This window comes from Eretmochelys imbricata, chromosome 16 (assembly GCF_965152235.1).
Source record: "Eretmochelys imbricata isolate rEreImb1 chromosome 16, rEreImb1.hap1, whole genome shotgun sequence".
In the NCBI taxonomy this organism is placed as follows: Eukaryota; Metazoa; Chordata; order Testudines; family Cheloniidae; genus Eretmochelys; species Eretmochelys imbricata.
The window spans coordinates 15,066,232-15,086,480 of NC_135587.1; the positions used below are offsets into that span (position 1 = coordinate 15,066,232).

Consider the following 20,249-nt stretch of genomic DNA (forward strand, 5'->3'; position numbering starts at 1 on the left):
ATGCTGGCTGAACAGTGCTTGTTCACAGCTAGTTTGTCCACAACTGTACTTAAGCATAGCTTAAATGTGGCTGTGGTTGAACTGGCAGGTGGTTGGACACTCTGGCTATGGCCAAAAAGTGTTATAATAATATTCTATTAAAAATAAACAAACCTGTTGTAGCTTAGTTCTGTGCCTGAGCTAAAGCAGTTTTGTTTCAATCTGATTGTAAAGTGACTTGGCTGCTGTCCACATTGGCCAGCAAAACTGTATTTAAACCAATTGACCCTGATCTACTATAAAAGCCATTCAGCTAACATACTTCCTCATCCCTCGTAGATTGGGCCATTGATCTAGTCTAAAAATCTTTGGGGTCGCAAGCTCCAGAGCTACTTGGATTGGGAATTCTCATCCTTGTTTTGGTTGAGAGGCAGACATCACTGTTTATAAAAATAAGCTGAATATCTCTCTTCTGTGGTTTATCCCATTATAGTTGTCTTGCTATTTTAAATGGATTGTAACGTGCTTTCAGATGCATTGTACGGAAATTTCTTTATCACAGGAGATTGTACTGTTCTTGCTACTATTTACCATATTTTTTCCTCTTCCTTGCAGAGAGAAAATTCCCAGTTGGAGACTGATTCTGGAATCCCGAGGCACATTTTGAAACAAAGTTGGATTTCTTTGTGAACTCTCTGAGCAGTTCCCATAAGTGTCCTTCCCCCACACTGACTCCTGTGGATACTCTGAGCCTCATTCAGACATGGCCTTTCAGAGAACGGAGGGAATGTCCATCATCCAAGCCTTGGCAATGACAGTGGCAGAAATCCCTGTGTTTCTTTACACAACATTTGGGCAGGTAAAAAAAAAACACAGCTGGATTTTCTGCAGAGTTATTTGGGGTTTTCTTTTACAGGGCTGTCTGCGGCAGTTGTTTTGGAGGGTGATGAACAGAAATAACAGGGTGGTGCTGGGGCAAGAGAAAGGGAGGATTTAACAGTTGCTATGGGGTGATTGCACTTATTTGAGGAATTGGGAATAGAGGCCTTTTCAAGAGGTCAGGTGTCATCTGGGGAGGTTTGGGGAGCATCTTGCAGATGAGAGGGAAGGGGGACACTTGTTGGGGAAGCTTTGAAGGTGGGTTTGGCAGTGGGGAGGGGGTGTGTTGAGAGGAAGGCTGGTCCAGTGGCTAAGATCATAATCTAGGCCTTGGGAGACCTGGGTTCAATTCCCTGCTATACCTGCATAACCCCGGACAAGTCATTTAGCCTCTCTGTGTCTCAGTTTGTCATCTGTAAAATGGGGATAATAGAACTTCCCTATCTCACAAGGGTGTTGTGAGAATAAGTACATTAAAGATTGTGAGGTGCTCAGCTACTGCAGTGATGGGGGGCCATATAAGTATCAAACAGAGAGGGGAATTTAGCTGTGAAGTAGGGAAGGGTAGCAGGAAAGTTGAGGATTTGCAGGCAAGTATAGTTGCTGGGGAAAGGAATGGGCACTGTACAGAAACTGCTCTGTAGAGGTTTCAGAGTAGCAGCCGTGTTAGTCTGTATTCGCAAAAAGAAAAGGAGTACTTGTGGCACCTTAGAGGTTAACACATTTATTTGACCATAAGCTTTCGTGGGCTACAGCTCACTTCATCGGATGCATCAAATAAATTTGTTAGTCTCTAAGGTGCCACAAGTCCTCCTTTTCTTTTTGCTCTGTAGAGAACATTCGGTGTATAGTGCTCTGTGTTCCAAGAGCCAGAGTTTTTGTGGAAACACCAAATTTTGATAACTCATTGGGCTGATCACAATTGTACTGACTTTTTTTTAAAAAAAGGTCACCTTTGGCCAAGTAGAAATTGAAATTTTAGTCCCAAGTGTAACAGCTAGTTTTATAAACATCTGGAAAAGTGGGGGTTAGAATTATGGAGGTGTGACACTGTCATAACTCCAAAATTGCTAATGCCACATGCTATTCACCCCACTTTTCTCTGTACCAAGCAGAACCTTTGGGTCATCTTTAGAGACACTCAGATATAGTTTTTGTTATCATAAATGGAAAAATATACTAATGCAACAGTAGGGATAAGACTAACTGCCCCAAAATTAGGAAATCCAGAGTTGAGGTTAATAACAGTAACTGTCTCACATATCAGTATTACAGTAAGTGCTTTCCTAATAATAAATGTACTGCTATTTTGCATTTAAGATTTTATTGTGAAGACTTAACTTGACTACAGGAGCTTTAAATCAGGCCCTAAATGGCCCAGACCTAACCCACCTCCCAGCTGTCTAGGCCTTCCTGAACATGCCATCTACCACCTCTTAGTCCTCAGAATGGTGTCTCAGGTACCTCTGCCTGGAAAATGATGGAACTCATTCAGAACACTGTAGTGGGACATGTATATCGTCCCCTCCACTCCCCATCCCTTTTAGCTGGACGTAAAATAATTTGTAGCATCTGTAGTATAACTGATATGTGCGTGGGTGAAATCCAGTCCCCAGTGAAGTCATTGGGAGTTTTTGCTATAGACTTCAGTGGGGCTAGGATTTCACTTCTGGTTTGTTAGTCTGGACCTAGAATCTTCTGAGCAGGATTGCTGAGCCAAACTCCTTCTCTTGTGAAAAATGCCATGGGATCTTTAATATCCACATAGAGAAGGCAGCCCCGGAGGTTTCAAGATCTCATCTGAAATGATTATACAGAAAGCACAGCATGTAAATCCTATAGGACTCTAATTCTATCTGCAGTCTATCCAATAAGATATTCTCTCCTTCACATCTTGTCCTGAACAGTTTAGCGTTGCTGGGCACTATTGAACAGTTGCTGCGTTCTATCCCATGGATGTCTACATTTCACTGGTGGGTAAATCGGTGCCTGTAAAGCACCTTTTGGTCCTAGCTGTCCTGGATTAAAACTGCTGTACAAATGGGTGGTGCAGGTGGTGTTACATTGTTGCTTTCTTATATCTCTTGTGTTTAAAGTCTGTCTTCTCTCAGCTGAGGCTCTCCCCAGGCCTGAGGAAGGTGCTGTTTGCTACGGCTCTTGGGACAGTTGCCATAGCTCTTGCCGCACACCAGCTGAAGCGGCGTCGACGTCGAAAGAGACAGATCACCCCAGAAAAGTGTGGCATTAAGCCTGGAGGAGTCCCTGCCCTCTCTTTACCAACCAAGAAGGTCCCTTCAGTGAAAAAAGGTTGGTATTGCAAAAGCAGTTGCTGGGGGAAGATGCAATGCAATGTTAAAGGAACCTTTGTGTAAGCATTATTGGCTGGGAGGAAAAAACTGTAGGACAGAAGCCCAGGTAGTTCCAAGCAGATGGGTAGATCAGGTTGCTAAAGTGGTTCAAAACACTATACAGAGGAAGAATGAGACTGGGAGGCAAAACTAATCAGACAGTAGCCTAATCGGAGCCACAATGCAGAATAGATAGAATAGGCAAAATCATTACCCTAGAGCACAAGTGATTGAAAAGTGGCTGCAGGGCTTTACAGTGGAGTTTGCTATTGCCATCAACTTTAATACAAAAGGAGACTATCGACCCCACTGTGCAATACTTTCACTCGATGTGTGTGACTATATGCATGCAGTGATCCACAACCCACATCTGTGTATTGATCTTGTTGACCATGATTTGCTCCATTTGATGCCTATTAGGCGTGGCAGTGGGTTTCTGACAGATTGCTAACGTCATCTGCCCAAAGCATGGGCATTGGCAGCCCTGCCCTGAAATCACCTTCAGCAGTCCTTGGAAGCAGTTAAGGAGGCGATGTAGTCTGGAGGAATGAGGACAGGACTGGGAGTCAGGAGGTTGTGTTTTAAACCCAGCTTTCCCACTAACTTGCTGTGTGACTTGCCCATGTCACTTCACTGCTCTCTTGGTTCCCCATCTGTAAAATGGAACTAACAATTACCCAGCTACCGCAGGGGGTGTTGTGAGGATTAATTATTGTCTGTACAGCTCTGTGAAATTATGAAGCTCTATAAAAACATTAATTATGAAGTCAAGCAAGTTTGCTGGCTGTATACTGGCAAGTTTGCTGCTGTGTTTGCACTAACGACGCTTATTTTAGCACTGTACATGGCAGGAGAGAAGTGAGGCATTGATGCATATTATTTCTCTCATAACACTTTCCACTTGCGTACGTCCTTTCATCCAAAGAGGTGAATAAGTATTCATAGTTCCATATTTGATGGGGAAACTGAGTCAGGGGTTAAGTGACTTGCCCAAGGTGACAAAGCTGACTCCCAGCTGTAGCTATTAGAAATACGCTTCCTCCTCCTTCTGCACATTCCTTAACTCAGCAGATCTGTGCTCTGTCATTAACTAATCACAGTTCCCCTCATCATCCAGGACTGCAATGAAGCCATTTTGCTTTGAACCAGATTTTTCTGTGACTGCTACCTTTCTCACCTCACTGAGAACTGATTCTTCTGGAGATGGCACTGCCCTCTCAGCAGCCTTCTGGAGACCCTTCTTCCAGTGGTACTAACCTGGGGCAGCACAGGACAGACTAGAGTGAGCTACACCACATCTGATTGCATAGGTTCCCTTTTCTGATTGCTGTAAACAGAGTGGGAAGACCTAAAGGCTTGTTTTTACCACCCTTCCAATTACAGGATACTCCAGCAGGAGAGTACAAAGTCCTAGCAGCAAGAGCAATGACACACTCAGCGGGATTTCCTCTATTGAGCCAAGCAAACATTCCAGCTCCTCCCACAGCCTAGCCTCGGTAAGAGACCCTAACACCATTGCTGTCTGCTCTAGCCAGCAGAGGAAGGAGTCGCACCTACCTGCCTACACTTAACAAGATTGTTATTGACAGGTTTCAGAGTAACAGCCGTGTTAGTCTGTATTCGCAAAAAGAAAAGGAGTACTTGTGGCACCTTAGAGACTAACCAATTTATTTGAGCATGAGCTTTCGTGAGCTACAGCTCACTTCATCAGATGCATACCGTGGAAACTGCAGCAGACTTTGCTGCAGTTTCCACGGTATGCATCTGATGAAGTGAGCTGTAGCTCACGAAAGCTCATGCTCAAATAAATTGGTTAGTCTCTAAGGTGCCACAAGTACTCCTTTTCTTTTTGAAGATTGTTATTAGTCATCCAGGACCAGCAGAGTGGGTGGAATTTACTTGTCCTGAAAACAATTTGTTTTATGTCAGGTTTTGTAGCCCTGCAGGTTGAGGTATTGGCCCTTAAAATTCCATCATTCTGATTACCAGTATGCTTTATTCCTCACCCCTCCAAATGTCAATTCCAATAGGATTTTAGTGGCTACTGATTGGAGATCAGCCAGAGCTAAAAACCAATTGTGATACTGTACCTGGCCATTTTGGGATGTCCCCAATGACCAAGGTAAGAAAAGGAGTGCTTTATAGCAGAGAGAGTAGATGTTGGTTCAACATAATCACTGCAGCCTGCACCAGTGCAGCTTATGTACAAAGTGTAGATGTTTAGGACCCTTCTTCTGCTAGGAAACTTTCTAACCAACATTAAAACTGCTTTGTGCTGTAGCACAGATCCTATTTTAGTCCTTTTAAAGTAGCCTGGACCAGAAAAAAAATGATTCAGGTCAAACTACCTTAAGCCTCATAAAACTGGGTCTATACAATGTCTTCAAACGATTTTAAAACATCTCCCCAGTGCAAACAGGCTCAAAAAAAGACAGCTAATAATGTAGACATTGCTTATACCATATACTAGGTCTACACTGGCCATTGTCAGATCTCCCAGCAGTATAGCTCCATTGCGAGTGCAGTCTGGATGCCAGCATTTCTATCACCGTGTTATCTAACTCTATTCAGAACAGGTCTAAATGATGCTGTGTCTTGTCTACACTAGTGCTCCCATGAGTGGGGCTGTGAAACAGTGGGAGACTTCCTGAAAGCTGCCAGGATAGACAAGGCATTCAAGTGGAAGTTACTCGTTAGATCTACTACCAATCCAACTGAAGCATAGGAAGATTTAGGCAGTGAGTTTGTAAAACCTTAGTTTGTAAAATCTAATTTTCTAGCTCCACACTAACTCCTTCAATTCTCCTGTCAGCCTCTCCCTTCATCCATAGGAGAAGAACTGGTTATATAGCTCAAGACTTTTCCATCTTTTTGCCCATTCCCAGCCAACAGCAGAAGTTACCAAATAGATGTACATGTCATTTTTCTTTGTCTCAGAGAAAGGGTGGGTGGGAATAACCCCCTGCCACTCCAAAGTCTCCATGTTGCACAGATCACAGCTAACTGGAGAGTGAGTAAAAAAGTCAGGGCTTAGCTCAAATAGGCAAGGCGGGTGGTGGGGGGCACACAACAGCCAGTGAGCTGGCTCCATCACCTTTTACCAAGCCAATGGCTAAGCAGCAAACTGACGGAGTGGGGGTGGCGGGTAGCCCCCCCTCTTTCCCATGGATGTGTTTCTTCTCTCATTCCCTGGTACTCTTGGTTTCAGAGAAAGGATGGGTGGGAACAAACCCCCCTTCCATGTTGCCAGACTGCACTGTTCCCAAACAATTGGGCTAGTTAATTTGATGTGGTGGGGGAGAATAGCAGAAAAATGATCTTCCACTGAAAGCTAGTTTTGGAACCTTGACCTATTTTATTGGGGAAACTTAGGGTGAAACACTTCTGTAATGGGTGAATACAGAGCCACTCCAAGATCCACTTCTGATGTTTGTGAGAGACACGAATAGGGGTTTCTACATGGTATATATTTGCCTCTAACCTAGGGATATCAAACTGACTTGGGGGGAGACCTGAATTCCATTTTTAAATCTGGTTCATAGGTACAGATATACGTTTAGGATCAGATACTTGGCTCTATTCACAGCTCCCACTGATGTCAAGGGGAGGTTGCATAGAGATCAAAGGTAGAATCTGAATTTATGTAGTAACTAAATTTTTACTTGTGATCATTGTGTATTAGTTCAGTACCCTATTGTCACATTTAGCATTGCTCAGGGGGAAGATGTCCATTTTTAAGACAACTGCTGTTTCTGCCCTTTATTTCTTTTCCATCTCCTGTGTGTGTCTCTCTCTTTCCTTCCCCACTCTTGTGTCTTTCTTTCCTTTTATTCCCTTTGCATTTCCTTCTCTGCAGTAACTCCCAGTTCCCACACTCTGGACTTCCCTTCCACCTCCTTCCCCATTGCATCTGACAAAAGGATCTGCAATGATAAAGCTAACTCTGGCCTTTAAAGTACTGTCAAGATTACAGTAAACAAGATTAATGTGTGGCGTGGAGGGAGTTCACACCTCTTGGAGTGGCTGTTTGAGGCTGCCTGTGGATTCAGGCTTGCACTTAAATACTAGGGACACATTTTAAAAGTCTTTGTTATTTCTTTACAGTCCTGAGGGTTAGAAACCACTTTTTAAATGGAAGTGGAGATTCTTCAGAATCTGCATATGCAAGGTGGCTAGATCCTGTTTGTGGACCAAGGGTTTGACACCATTGCTTTAGCCAAAGGTCCTGAAGAGGGGGAGGGGATGGTAGGTGAAGCAGTTTCTATTCTTACCTTCAGAAGTTCCCACCTTGTTAAGGTGAACAGGGGTGGGGAAACTAATCATTGGTGCTATTGTTTGGTGGTAGGTTCCTGTAAGGCTGCTAAAGTGCAGGGGCAGGCTCTGCCCTCTCACATTCACCACCAGTCATTTCATAGTAGGTAGACTGGAAGGGAGACACCAGATAGATTCCATTCCTGCTTCTGAAACATGGTGAGTGCAGTACCTATTTGGAGACAGGTATATTCTCTAGCATACTTGGACTCAAAACCTTGGGCCTCAGCTTTGTGCAAGGCAGGGTAAGTGGACTCCATCTACAATAGAAAAGCGATTCAAATGCAGTTTGACTTCTTTAAAACGTACGATTTATAGTTAGAACGACTTCTGAATCTATATATTTTTTCACGTACAGTCAAATACTCTCCAAACAAGTGAGCCGTTCTGCTCTCCAGCATGTTTTTGGCAAGGGGAGTGCAGGGCTGCTGAGATTTCCCCCTTATGTTTTGTACTAGTTACTTCTCGAGTGCTACTCTGCTGTTCTGTAAATCAGGATTCACCAGCGGGATGAGTTAGAAAGCACAGTAAGAAGTGGATTTAAGAGATATGTAGGTTCACAGAGAGAAGAGAATTCACTTTAGACAAAAACGTACCCTAACTTCTGGTAAGCTTGATGACTCCTCCACTCCCCATTTCCCTTTGACAAAATGTCTTCCAAGCCTTTTGCTAAAGCCGTTCTATACTTGGTAAGCTCCTGGGAGAGTTGACCCTGTGTCTTTTTTCTTGCAACCTCCAGAAGTTCAGGATTAAATTTATTTCCATGGAACTGTAGTGTTAGCCAGGCTCTGGGCAATACTGATCATTCTTTCTGGTTTTCTTGACCTTGGGATTAAGGAGACCTTATCATTAAACTGCTGAGGTGAGTTTTCAACTCATTTGGCTCTTGAAACTCCATCCTTGAGCTCTGAAGACAGGAGAGCAGAATTAGCTTCTCTAAAACATCATACCGTATCCCCAAGATCATATCCTCCTCCTCACATAGCATCCCCTAGAGCAGCAGTGCAGCATAACCACCTGGAATCCCTACTTTCCAGTAATGCAAAACATAAATTGTAACATAATGGTTCATGAGAGATGAGCAACTAAAATCACATCTGAATTGCATGTGGGGAAGCAAAGTGGTAAACAGAATTAAGTGATTTTTAAATCTCATATTTTATGACTTGCTGTGGCTAGAAACAACTGCTGTACAATCACATGCAATGTCAGTATCCTACAGCCTTTGAACCCAGCCCTGATGGCTTGCAATATCAGATCTAAACATGCTTTTATGGCACTAGCCAGGCACACTGAACTAAGACCTAGAACGTGCATCTCTTGCTTCTGCTCAACCCCCAACTACAGAGGCAGTTTAAGATTTATTCAGGCCCTGGGCACAAAGAACATTGGGGGTGCCCCCACACCTCCATCCTGGGGTCCCATCCCCTGCTCCTCCCCTTCCCCCCATGGCCCTGCCTCCTGGTCTGGCCAAAAGTCAGGCCATGGTAAGAGCTGCACAGGGAGTCTGGGCTGCTGTGAGGAGCCCTGGACCCTCCACCTGTCCTGGGGGGCAGGGACACGGGCCAGGGGCTGCTCTCTCCTCACAGCTGCCCGGGGGGGCTCTTTACTATAGTCGAGGGTGACCATACATCCTGTTTTGGCCAGGATAGTGCCCTTTTTAAGCCCTGCCCAGGGCGTCCTGACTTTTTTGGCAAAACTGGGCATTTGTCCATCATCATCAGTTGGCAAGAGCAAAGGGGACAAATGCCCAGTTTTGCCAAAAAGGGATGGAGTGGGGGCAGCTCCGCATTGGGTGGGGGAGGGGCGCAGGGGCCCCCTAGAAGGGAAGATTACAAATATAGGGAGCAAAGGAGCAGTGTGTATATATATTTAAAAGAGAGGGGGAATTTTGGCTGTCTAAAAGGCCCATTCAAATAGGGAAGGAATGAGTCTGAGTGAGGGTGAGAGGGGAGCAGAGAAAAGCCTACATAGCTTATGTATAATGTATGGGGCTTGCTGAAAAAGTCTTTTTTAAAAAAAGGCTATGGGGGAAAACCAGGTATTTACTGAAGACAACAAAGGAACCATGTACAGTTGCTGAACTTTATTTTACTGCCTTTATTTTTTTAAATGAGTTAGAACTGCCTATCTTATTGCAACTGGTTTAATAAAGAAAAACATGTAATGATTTAAAATACTTCAGTTATTCCTGTTTAACTTAGATACAAGATGTAAACCTTCCGTTTTAAGTGGTTTGAGAAGCTGTTGTAGTCAGAGTGACTGAACACAAGCTGTTCAGCCAAAAAAATGAGTTCTCTTCCTTGCTAGGTTATCATTTGCTTGTTGCATAACTGCATTATCTGAGTTTCCACATTATAAAATGATTTTTACTTACTTAATCTCCCAGCAAGGAGTGAGGATTAATTAGTTAGCTTTTATAAAGCAGCTTGAAGTTTAAAAACACTAACTATAAGCTACATATTGATTGGAAAAATACTAGATTGTAAGCTGCTCAGGGTGGGAGCCTTGTCTCTTTACATGTCAAAGAATCAAACACTAAAACAATATAAACTAGGCAGCATAGAAACAAATATGAATGAAAATAAATGATTCAGTGCACTAAAAATGTGGCTATCTTAAAGTTGTCATCTTGTCAGTTGAATTAATAACCTAGCTGATACTTGTGTCAGTAGCTTTGGAGCCTGTAGTTTCAGGTGAGTGAGTGGACAGTTGCAGCTGTCTATACACATAATACAGCATTATGCCAGAGAATTCTGCCTAAGTGCCAAATATTGTAATAGCTGAGACATAAGGTTTTTTATTGAAATAATATCTATTGGTAAGTGTTGGAAACTGGCAGTTAGGGCTCTTGAGTTCTCTAACTGGCAGTTATACTTGATTCACTTTGTGCTCGACTGTAGGCAATTCACTTAACCTCTGTGTGTTTCACTATACCCATGTGTAAAATGTGGGGAAGGAGAGGTCTTGGGGATCCAGCTCCACGCGGGAGGGAGAGGGGCTGGGATGGGGTGGCCCAGCTCCATGTGGGAAGGAGAGGAGCTGGGGCGGGGGGGAAGGAGAGGGCTTGGGGGGCAGCTCCACATAGGGGGAATACGCCCAGTGCTCACCCTATCTCAGCTCCTGTGTTGGGCCTGGCTGGGGGCGGGGTCTCAAGGGGGAAGAGGAGGAGCAGGGTGGCAGGGCCCTGCGGGGAAGGAGAGGAGGCCGGGGGACAGAGTTCCAGCTTGCAGGGGGCCCCCGGGCATGAGCCCATTCAGTAATCCACCACTGCCCACACAGGAACATGTGATTGGAAAGAACAGAATGGAGTTAATCTCAGGCACAAATTCTCTCTCTAGTATTTTTCACTGATAACCTGCTCCCTCTTTTGTTTACAGTTGCTTCCCCATCTATTGCCTTCCTCTTTAAGTGCGGCTTGGGACCACCATTTATTTCCGTGCAGTCCCTCCTCCCTTCCCCTTCTTGGAGCAACTGTCTTAGTGTTTCTCTCCTCCCCTTTTTTCGTCGCCCTCCCCAGCATTCCAGGCAAGCATGCCAAGGATATGCCTATACTATGAGCTCAGAGCGTGATTCCCAGCTCAAAGACGTATACCTGTACAGCCAAATTTAAGCTATGCTTAAGTGCTGTTGTAGAAATTAGCTTGGAACAACCATTGGTCAGACAACATCTATGAACAAAATGTGTTAAATCTTCTAGCCTAGGTCAGTACTCGCAGTAAAGCATGTTCTTTAAGCTTTGTTGTTCCATAGTTTGGCCCGTCACACTGACAAGCCAAACTATTGCCATGTTTTAAACCAGTTCAGTAGAACAATTCCTAGCCCACAGTAACCAGGTCCAATGACCCAGACTGTAGATCTTGGAGCCTTCAGAGATGGAGCCAATCATATGTGCCTATGGTCTCTGATGGGCGCCTACTTGGGGTGGCTAGCCCCTCCTTCTGCAGCTACACTCTGTTGTTAAAAGAACGAGGAATAGTTGTGGCACCTTAGAGACTAACAAATTTATTTGGGCATAAGCTTTTGTGGGCTAAAACCCACTTCATCCAGATGCATGGAATGGAAAATACAGTAGGAATATATATATACACACATACACACAGAGAACATGAAAAGATGGGGGTTGCAATACTCTAACTCCATGCATCCAATGAAGTGGGTTTTAGCCCATGAAAGCTTATGCCCAAATAAATTTGTTAGTCTCTAAGGTGCCACAAGTCCTCCTGTTCTTTTTGCTGATACAGGCTAACACAGCTACCACTCTGAACTCTATTGTTAGCGCACTAGCTTGATCAAAGCTAGTGCAGATGTATCTCCTTAAGCTGAGGAATCACCCACCCCCAGCTCAAAGTGTAGACATACCCCAAAGTGAGCATGGCTTGGTCATTGCTTTGTAGTGGGGTCAGGTAGATGGTATTGTAAAAACACTGCTTTCTTATGTTTAAAGAGGTTATCAGGCTCCTGGCTGGAGGAGGGTTTGCCTAGTTTCAGAGTAGCAGCCGTGTTAGTCTGTATTCGCAAAAAGAAAAGGAGTACTTGTGGCACCTTAGAGACTAACCAATTTATTTGAGCATAAGCTTTCGTGAGCTACAGCTCACTTCATCGGATGAAGTGCCACAAGTACTCCTACTCTTTGCCTAGTGAATGGATTTTGTCTGTTGCGTTAGGATCTGGTGAAGCATTGGGGCCCTCCGCAGCTCCCTGTGAGGTAGCTGTTGAGCACCAATGTCTTGCACTAAAGTTTATGGACATGCAGAACTAGAATGGATTTGGATTGCATAGCACCGATATCCCTGCCATCTACATCTTCAGTATTTTCACTTTGGAAAAGCAAGAGAATACTGAAAACAACCCTGAAAATTGCAGGAGAGACTGAGGCCATGTCTACACTATGGGCATAACAGCAGCACAGCTACGGCCCCATAGCTATGCTGCCATAGTGTAGATGTTTCCTACAGAGATAGAAGGTGTTTTCCATTGCTGTAGGTAATCCACCTTCCTGAGCAGCAGTAGCTAGGATGATGTCTACACCTTATGTCTACGGCATACTTGAAGGAAGTTCTAAAAGGAGCTGCTGTTCTTTCTTCTCTCTTCACGGGATAGATAGTGGCTGTGAACTCTTCCAGCCCAACACCAGCATCTACAGGGCCCTGGGAGACGAGAGCAATGGAAGATCCTGGAGCAGCTGGTGACTCTAGTGCTGAAAACCTCTATATTCAAGGTAAACAAAAATTAACCTTACCCTGAAAGACTACTCTCACAACATAAAGGGATTTGGAGTACTGTCTCCATGTTCATTCGGTCCTTGCTCCACCAATAGATATGAACACTGTCTCCTCCTGTGCTTAACATCAGAATTGTTCCACCAACAAACTGTTGTTCACCTGGAGAAATCAGTTTCGTCTCCTTGGATGAGGAATGGTGATGATTTCATTGAATCCTAACCCAAATGAGACAATCTCCAGAAGGGAAAGAAATATCTGATACTGCCCTGTATTCTATTGGTTCAGGCTGCAAATGGGTTTGGGACGAGACTTCCCTCTTCTCTTGAATACTCTGCCTCACAAATGAGCAAGGCATCTTACTGGTTTCTATATCCTTTTGCTGTGTAAGTGGCTCTGATTTCACTGCTTATGTTTTGTTGCATTGCCCAGGGATGGAGCTATTTGAAGAGGCGCTGCAGAAGTGGGAGCAGGCATTGACTGTAAGGCAGAGAAACAATACTAGCACACCAGTCTCTTGGGACAACAAAAAACATGAAGAAGCTATGTCTGAGGAGTTGCCTGAGGTACGTACCAACCTCTCCTCTACAGTATCCAGCCAGTGAACGTTGTGAAGGGCCAGACTGGACGGGAGAAGGGGAGGTCATCAGTAGGAGACTAAACATTGAAAAGCAAGTTTGGAGGAGCGTGAACTAGGCAAGGGAGTATCTGGTATGGCTAGGACCCATCCGTAACCACTTGTAATTTCATGATATAGCTTTGCTGGAATTAGAGAGGATGTGTTTCCAACATTTTTGGCTAAATCTTTTTCCTAGTGAGTTTTCCACCAGTTGTAAAAACTCACAGTGACTTAAGACAGAAGATTCTTTGTCAAACTTCAGAGTTAGTTATTGCTTGGAAAAGAACATTACAGGGAAGCCTGTGTGGCCTAGTGGCTATGACACTACACTGGGACTTAAGAGACCTGGGTTCAATTCCTGGCTACACCACAGCTTTGCATCTTTATGCAAATCACTTACCTCTTTATGCCTCCATTTCCCCATCTGGAAAATGGGGATAATACTAACCTTCTTTGTAAAGCACTTTGAGATCCGTAGATGAAAAGTGTTAACAAAGAGCTATGTATTATTAATTATTGTTAAATACAGCAACAAACTAGGTTAAGAATAGTTTGTCTTGCCCAATGTTATTTCTCTTTTTAATGCCTTTAAAATGGAGGGTCTAGCTAGATTGGTGGCCAAGATTGTGCTGAACTGTACTGAAATGGAAAAGCTAACTAGAGGAAAACAAATGTGAGGATGGACAATTAGAGCTCTTTCTCTCAGCTATTAGAGAAAGGGAAAGTTAAGAGAAAATACATGCCAAAATACTCACTTAGAAGAAGAGAGTTGCAGGCTTATCCAGTCACCTACAAAATGGACAGTCTAAGGCTGCAATTGACTGTCTCCCCCAGATTTAAAGGGTCAACTACCATAGGAGGGAGCATGCTGGGAAAGGCTCTTATAAAAGGGTGCACCCAAAGTAGAATATTTTAGTGGTGACTAAATAGCTAAAGAGATAGCACCTGCAGGTAATGAAAGAGGCTAAATTCTGAACTCTGTAGAAGTTAGGGATACTGATGTAACATACCCTGAGATTCTTCTAAAACAGAACCCAGTATCTTCATTATGTGGGATGTTTATCTTTTGTGTTCTATTATGTTTATGCAAGTCAAATCTGGATTCTTTTTGATATTTGCTGTGTGTGCTTGAAGTGTCCCCTTGTGTTTCTACAGCTAAATTAAAAGAGTTGCTTCATAATCAAAACACGCCTGGTCGTTTTATTTAACTCTTCTAGCTGAGGGCTTAGATCTCTATGAAAGTGAAGATCTAAGCAAAGTATAATGAAGGTAGACATTGTGTAAGCTTTTATTTCACCCACTCACTGATCTTACACAACTGTGCTAACAGCAGACTTCACTCCTGTCTAATAACAGTGAAGTTGATCTGCATTATTCTGGTGTCTGGCCTGTGAACAGAGCAAACTAATGCAGACTTCATGGAATAAACAAACCTCTACTTGAGACTAGACTGAGATCATTGAATTTTTCCTTGTGACTGATAGCTCATTATAACTGTTTCTACAGGTGATAGGTTAATGTACTATTTCCTCTTAAATGGATAAACAGCATAAGGAAAAAGTTGTAATTTGGAGTATATTGCATACAAGCTGCCCTGGTTTAATTGCAAGTTTAACCTGAAGTGAATCTTTAATTAGTTCAGTTCATGAACTTAACTAGAATTGGTAAATCATAACTGTTGATGCAAAATTTCACGTCAGTACTTTGCTTTAAGCATCTCTAACAATTGTGCTATGTCAGCAGTACAACTGGCTATTGAGGGATAGTGTCTGCTTATGTTTAAGCAGGAGTCCCAGAAAAAGGAGTTTGCAGAGAAGCTTGAATCTCTCTTGCACCGGGCATATCACCTTCAGGAAGAATTTGGGTCAACGCTCCCTTCGGACAGCATGCTGCTAGATCTGGGTAAGGTGGGTCTGGGAGTCAACTATAGGTGCAGCCATGAGAATATGCTAAAGCCACACCACGGGGTAGAACTGAGCTCCATAGAATCTTAATAGAAGATGAGTATCAAGCCTTTCCATTAAATTCTAATGTTTTATTTGCCAAGGCCTCAACAAATTCCTCCTGGCAGGGTAGGGATGGCTGTTACAACAGCGTTTGAGTTTAATGGTGTTATAGGATGGACAGATAAGAAGATAAAACACCTTGACTTGTGTGCAACCTGTGAACAACAGCAGTGGAAACATGCAGTGCGTTGTAGTGTACCAGCTGCTGGTCCTGGGTTTCAAATTATGTCTTTGCCTGCTAGACTGAGGAAACTAATGAATCTAGTTCTGAGACCCTTTTTCTTTTCCTAGTCGTAGATAAGAGTTGATGGGAGAAAGACTTAAAGGAGAATACAGGTTTCCGGTGGAAAACAGTATTTGAATTAGGAAGCCAATGGCTTAGCTCCATATTATTTCTTAATAGACCTCATGTACCATACGTCTCTCCTGAAGGCCTGCTAGATCTCTTTAGTTGAGAATGTCAGGGAAGTGACAAAAAAAAAAAAAAAGGAGGACTTGTGGCACCTTAGACTAACAAATTTATTTGAGCATAAGCTTTTGTGAGCTACAGCTCACTTCATCGGATGCATAAACAGGAATTTCAAGATGGCCACAAAGGGGCACTGCTGCCACATAAGGACTTGCATATAGGGAAAAGTGTGCTGGGTGGGAGGAATGGAGTTTTAGAGATACAGTGCTAAACATATACTTTTCTCTGCCCCCTCCAGAGAGAACTCTCATGCTTCCCCTGACAGATGGGTCACTGAGACTTCGGACAGATGACGAAGACAGTTTGACTTCTGAGGACTCCTTCTTCTCTGCTGCAGAGGTGACTCAAACTCTATCCTTTGTAAATAAACCAATCGAACATTACTTAATTTGCTGCATTGGGAACTTGCCCAGGCTGGTGGTTCTGCCATGTTCCTAATGCTGGGTAGAGTATGAAGATGGCCATGTGTTTACTTTATCTAGCGGCATGTAGTAGTAGCTAGAAAAGTACTGTAAAAGCAGCTGCAGCACCCACTAATATGGCTTGTACTACAGATGTAGTAGAAGAAGGAATTGGGCCATGCTGGGCTAAGGAAGTTGTGATCCAATCAGAATGGGAGTTTCAGTGGTGTCTGAATGTCTTGGTGTGAAAGTGTGCATACCAATGCCTTCTCAAACTGATAGACTGTAATCTCTTGTTTCTGAAGTCTAGGGTTTGCACAGATATAACAAAAATTTTCTTCTGACCTCTTCTGCTTTCTCTGCAGCTCATTGACTCCCTCCAGATTGGGAAAATACCTTTTCAGCTTTCCAAGCCAGCAGCTGCATACGAAGAAGCTCTACAGTTGGTGAAAGAAGGGAGCGTTTCATGCAGAACACTAAGGTGAGGTGCTAAAAGGAGTCTTCAATCCGTATGACAAGACTCCTTTAGCTAGAGGTATGAACTCCTCAGGTTACTTAGTAAGGGCTTGGCATGGGGGTTAGAATACCATTTTGAGAGAGAGAAGTTTTTTAGCACCTTCTCTGTTGGCTTGGAAATTCCAAGGGGGTTTTAACTAGCCCAAGACTTCAGATGGTGCTTGGGTTTGTTTAACTTGATTCAGGCTGGATGCATCCTCATTGTGAGAAACACTCTAAGATTACTAATTTCCTGGGGCAGTGAGCTACTGCACCTTTCACCTCTGGGTTGTTGGCTCAAATCTAGCTATGGAATGTAATGATCAAAATGACTACCTGAAAGTGGCTCAGTGGCTTACATGAAAGGAGCTAGTGGTTTCAGTTAGTGCCTACTGAGATTTTCAAAGGGGCCTAAGGGAATTAGGAGCCCAAATTAGGACCATCGTCTCTGCCTCTTCAGGAAACTTGTTACTGGAGTTTGTAAGATCCTGCTTTCCTCTCTTAGGACAGAGCTTCTAGGCTGCTACCATGATCAGGATTTCCTGGCAAAGCTGCACTGTGTCAGGCAGGCATTCCAGGTAGGAATTTTCTAGCTATCAGAACTCTGTTGCATCTGCACTTAAGAGGCTTCCTGACTGTTAGAATATGTGTCACTTCCAGTATCTGTCCTTGTGAATTAAAAGGGGCTGTCAAGCCTGTCCTAGACACTGAAATCCTCCACTTCTACAGAACAAGTAAAGCATAGAAAGCAGCAGTGCAAACTTCCCTTATCCTACATCTTCCCCAAAATGTATTTCAACCCTTTCTCTAGGAGTGACAGGATAGTTCAGGCTCTGTGCCCATTCAAGATGTGGCTTTGTAGCCAAGGCAGACACCAGGTTTGCATATAGCAGTTCTTATAATAAAGTTCTTGGTTATTTGGGAACTGTCTGGAGACTACCAAACTTGCTTCACCCAGGCTGCTTGATGGTAACTGGCCTGGAGTTGTACCTGTGACTGTGGCCTAAAAGGCTTTCTATCCTCAGCTCCTTGAGTAATATCTTTAGGCTGCAGGTGACTATGTACCTCCCAAGATCCTTGCATCATCAGAGTGCAAGAGCTCACATACTTTTCTTTTTCTTGCCACTCCCAGACTTTTCCAGCATTCTAGGCCTATATCCTACAGGAAGGAAGTCTTTTACTTCATCTTCACCTTTACCATGCGGCCTTCTGTTTTGCTTTTATGCACCTCACCTTTTTAAGCCTTAGCACTGTGATGATCCTCTTTCCAGCCAGGGAGGATTGGATACTTTTTCTTTACGACATCTCTGAATAATCAGTAGTTGACATGAGGAGTTGCTGAGTGACTTGAAGGTAGTAGGTCAACTAGAAGCACAGGCTTCACAGAGCTCATTGCCTTGGGCTAAATAGATTCCACTATTTAAATTCATGTCTGCTCTCAGGCCAAGGAAAAAGTGAAATCCACATTTGGCTCTTTCACTAATGTAGGAACCCTCCTATTGTCTCCTGTCTCCACCGTCGTGGAATAAGGACTTATGTTTACGAAATCAGTGAAAGATTCTTCTTTGGTCTCTTTATAGGTCCTTCTGCAGGATGAGAGCAACCAGTTGTTTTTTGGGGAGGTTGGAAAGCAGATGGTGACAGGATTAATGACAAAGGCTGAGAAGGTAGGAGGGCATATGAGTGGGAGACCACTCAGTTGCACCTTGTATGAGCACCTTATAGACACAGTTACTCAGTCCCAATTTCAGGTTAATCCCTGTGATTTCCCCCTCCCCCTGTCATTACTGTGATCACCCACTTGAAAGGGAAAAAACAGTTCCCATGTTTGCCCTCTCTTCACTGGTTCTTCCTGGGAGAAACTCTGTATGCAATCTCCTCTCCAAAGCCACCATCACTGATGTTGAGGTTCATCAGTGGGAAGAGGTTCCAGGGGGCTCCCAGTTGATGCCCACTGGGAGGGAGGGAGAAGGGGAATCAGGCACTCTGTACAGTGCATCTGTTCTGTAGAGGTCAATGGGTCGGAATCTTTAACGTGGAGTTTATTCATTAAACCAACCTCTAGAACAGTAAGACTATGCTGCCTTGCTAATGCATGAAATGGTAGCTTGTTACTGGAATCAATTAGTCACCTATAAGGATGTCTGTGTAGATACTTATATAGCTTTCATCATAGTATCCAAGTGCATACAACATACAAGCTTCAAGTGGTGGTGGTCTTGTGGCCACCACACCTTCCAGAAATAAAATCCTTCTCTTTCTGCAAATGATTGTAGGCCAAAAAAATTAGGCGAGTACTTAATTATGTGTAAATCGTTTTGACATATTCAGATCAACAGGCTAGAGAAATGTTTTATAGTAACCTGAGACTGTGTATCGCTTCTAATTGTTCCCATTGTCTCATTTCCCTGTTCTCATGAAGAACCCCAAAGGTTTTCTGGAGTGCTATGAGGAGATGCTACATTACGCACTGAAGCAAGACACCTGGCCAACTACTCAGCGGGAACTGGAAGGACGAGGGGTTTGTAGAGGAATTCTCTCTCTAGAAAGATAGAGCTGAAATGAAAGCCTAAAACAATCTACTAGAAGGCCCAACGGTGAACAGAAGTTCTAAATTAAATACCTTGGTACTCACCACTTGGTGTCACTGGACCCCAAAGCTACAGTGGTTAACTTACAACTATTTTGCAATAGTTTATGGGAGGGGAGACTCCAGTTCTTAACACCAGGAAGTTAAATTGTGGCAACTAAATGTACCCAGTATTCCAACTCTTTATCTGCAAATGGCTTTGTAGTTAGGCCTGTAACACAATGAGTAGGGAAAATACCTATCCAGGGCTGTAGCTGTCTTCAGTATAACTTAATACAACAACAAAAATCTGATTATAAATTCTTTCTGAACCTGTTTCTCCTGAGTGGCACTACTATAATTGTAAAGCTTGCAGCTGTATTTGGTTTCAGTTGGTTTTGAATCTGCTTATCCTTAACACAAGACTAGTAGGGCAAACTCTTGCTGGTTTAAACTTCAAACCATTGAACTGAAATCAGTGGAGTTGTGCCCTCTTACACCACTGGTCAGTTTGGCCCTTTTTAACTAAAAAATTCATAATCCATTTTTCAGATGGTACCTCTTTGGTCTGAGTTCCTTTCTATAAGCTCTTGTCTGTGACTCGTCTGTTCTCTGGCAGGTGGTGTGCATGAATTTCTTTGATATTGTGCTGGACTTCATTCTCATGGATGCTTTTGAGGACCTAGAGAACCCTCCTTCCTCTGTCCTAGCCGTCCTGCGCAACCGCTGGCTCTCAGACAGCTTCAAGGAGACGGTGTGTTAAATGGTGGTTCTTGTTCCAAATGACTATTTCACTATTAGAAGGACAAAAAAAAGAGAATCAGGCTTTCTGATTACACAGAAGTCTCTTGAAGGAACAATCCTATTTTTCTGTCCCTCTACCAACACATGAATTGGCCAGTCTCTTGATAGATCTGAGTAATTTATAGGGAATCTGTGTTCGCTATAGCA

At 43.5% G+C, this 20,249-nt stretch overlaps 1 protein-coding gene across 3 annotated transcripts in view; it reads left to right on the forward strand.

Moving 5' to 3' along the window:
* Positions 1–20,249, forward strand: part of MIGA2 (mitoguardin 2) — a 30,791-nt gene that overhangs the window by 1,966 nt on the left and 8,576 nt on the right. The window contains exons 1-13 of one of the 3 annotated variants that reach the window (XM_077835887.1): positions 789–838; positions 2,766–2,831; positions 2,955–3,165; positions 4,590–4,702; positions 12,621–12,738; positions 13,172–13,305; positions 15,146–15,260; positions 16,072–16,172; positions 16,600–16,715; positions 17,235–17,307; positions 18,310–18,396; positions 19,152–19,250; positions 19,918–20,052. In XM_077835887.1, the coding sequence (XP_077692013.1) occupies positions 2,811–2,831; positions 2,955–3,165; positions 4,590–4,702; positions 12,621–12,738; positions 13,172–13,305; positions 15,146–15,260; positions 16,072–16,172; positions 16,600–16,715; positions 17,235–17,307; positions 18,310–18,396; positions 19,152–19,250; positions 19,918–20,052 (1,323 nt within the window). In that variant the 5' untranslated portion in view covers positions 789–838; positions 2,766–2,810. Of the gene's footprint in view, positions 1–594; positions 839–2,765; positions 2,832–2,954; positions 3,166–4,589; positions 4,703–12,620; positions 12,739–13,171; positions 13,306–15,145; positions 15,261–16,071; positions 16,173–16,599; positions 16,716–17,234; positions 17,308–18,309; positions 18,397–19,151; positions 19,251–19,917; positions 20,053–20,249 lie in introns of those variants that run through there. The other 2 variants (XM_077835884.1, XM_077835885.1) reach the window with 2 other exon arrangements.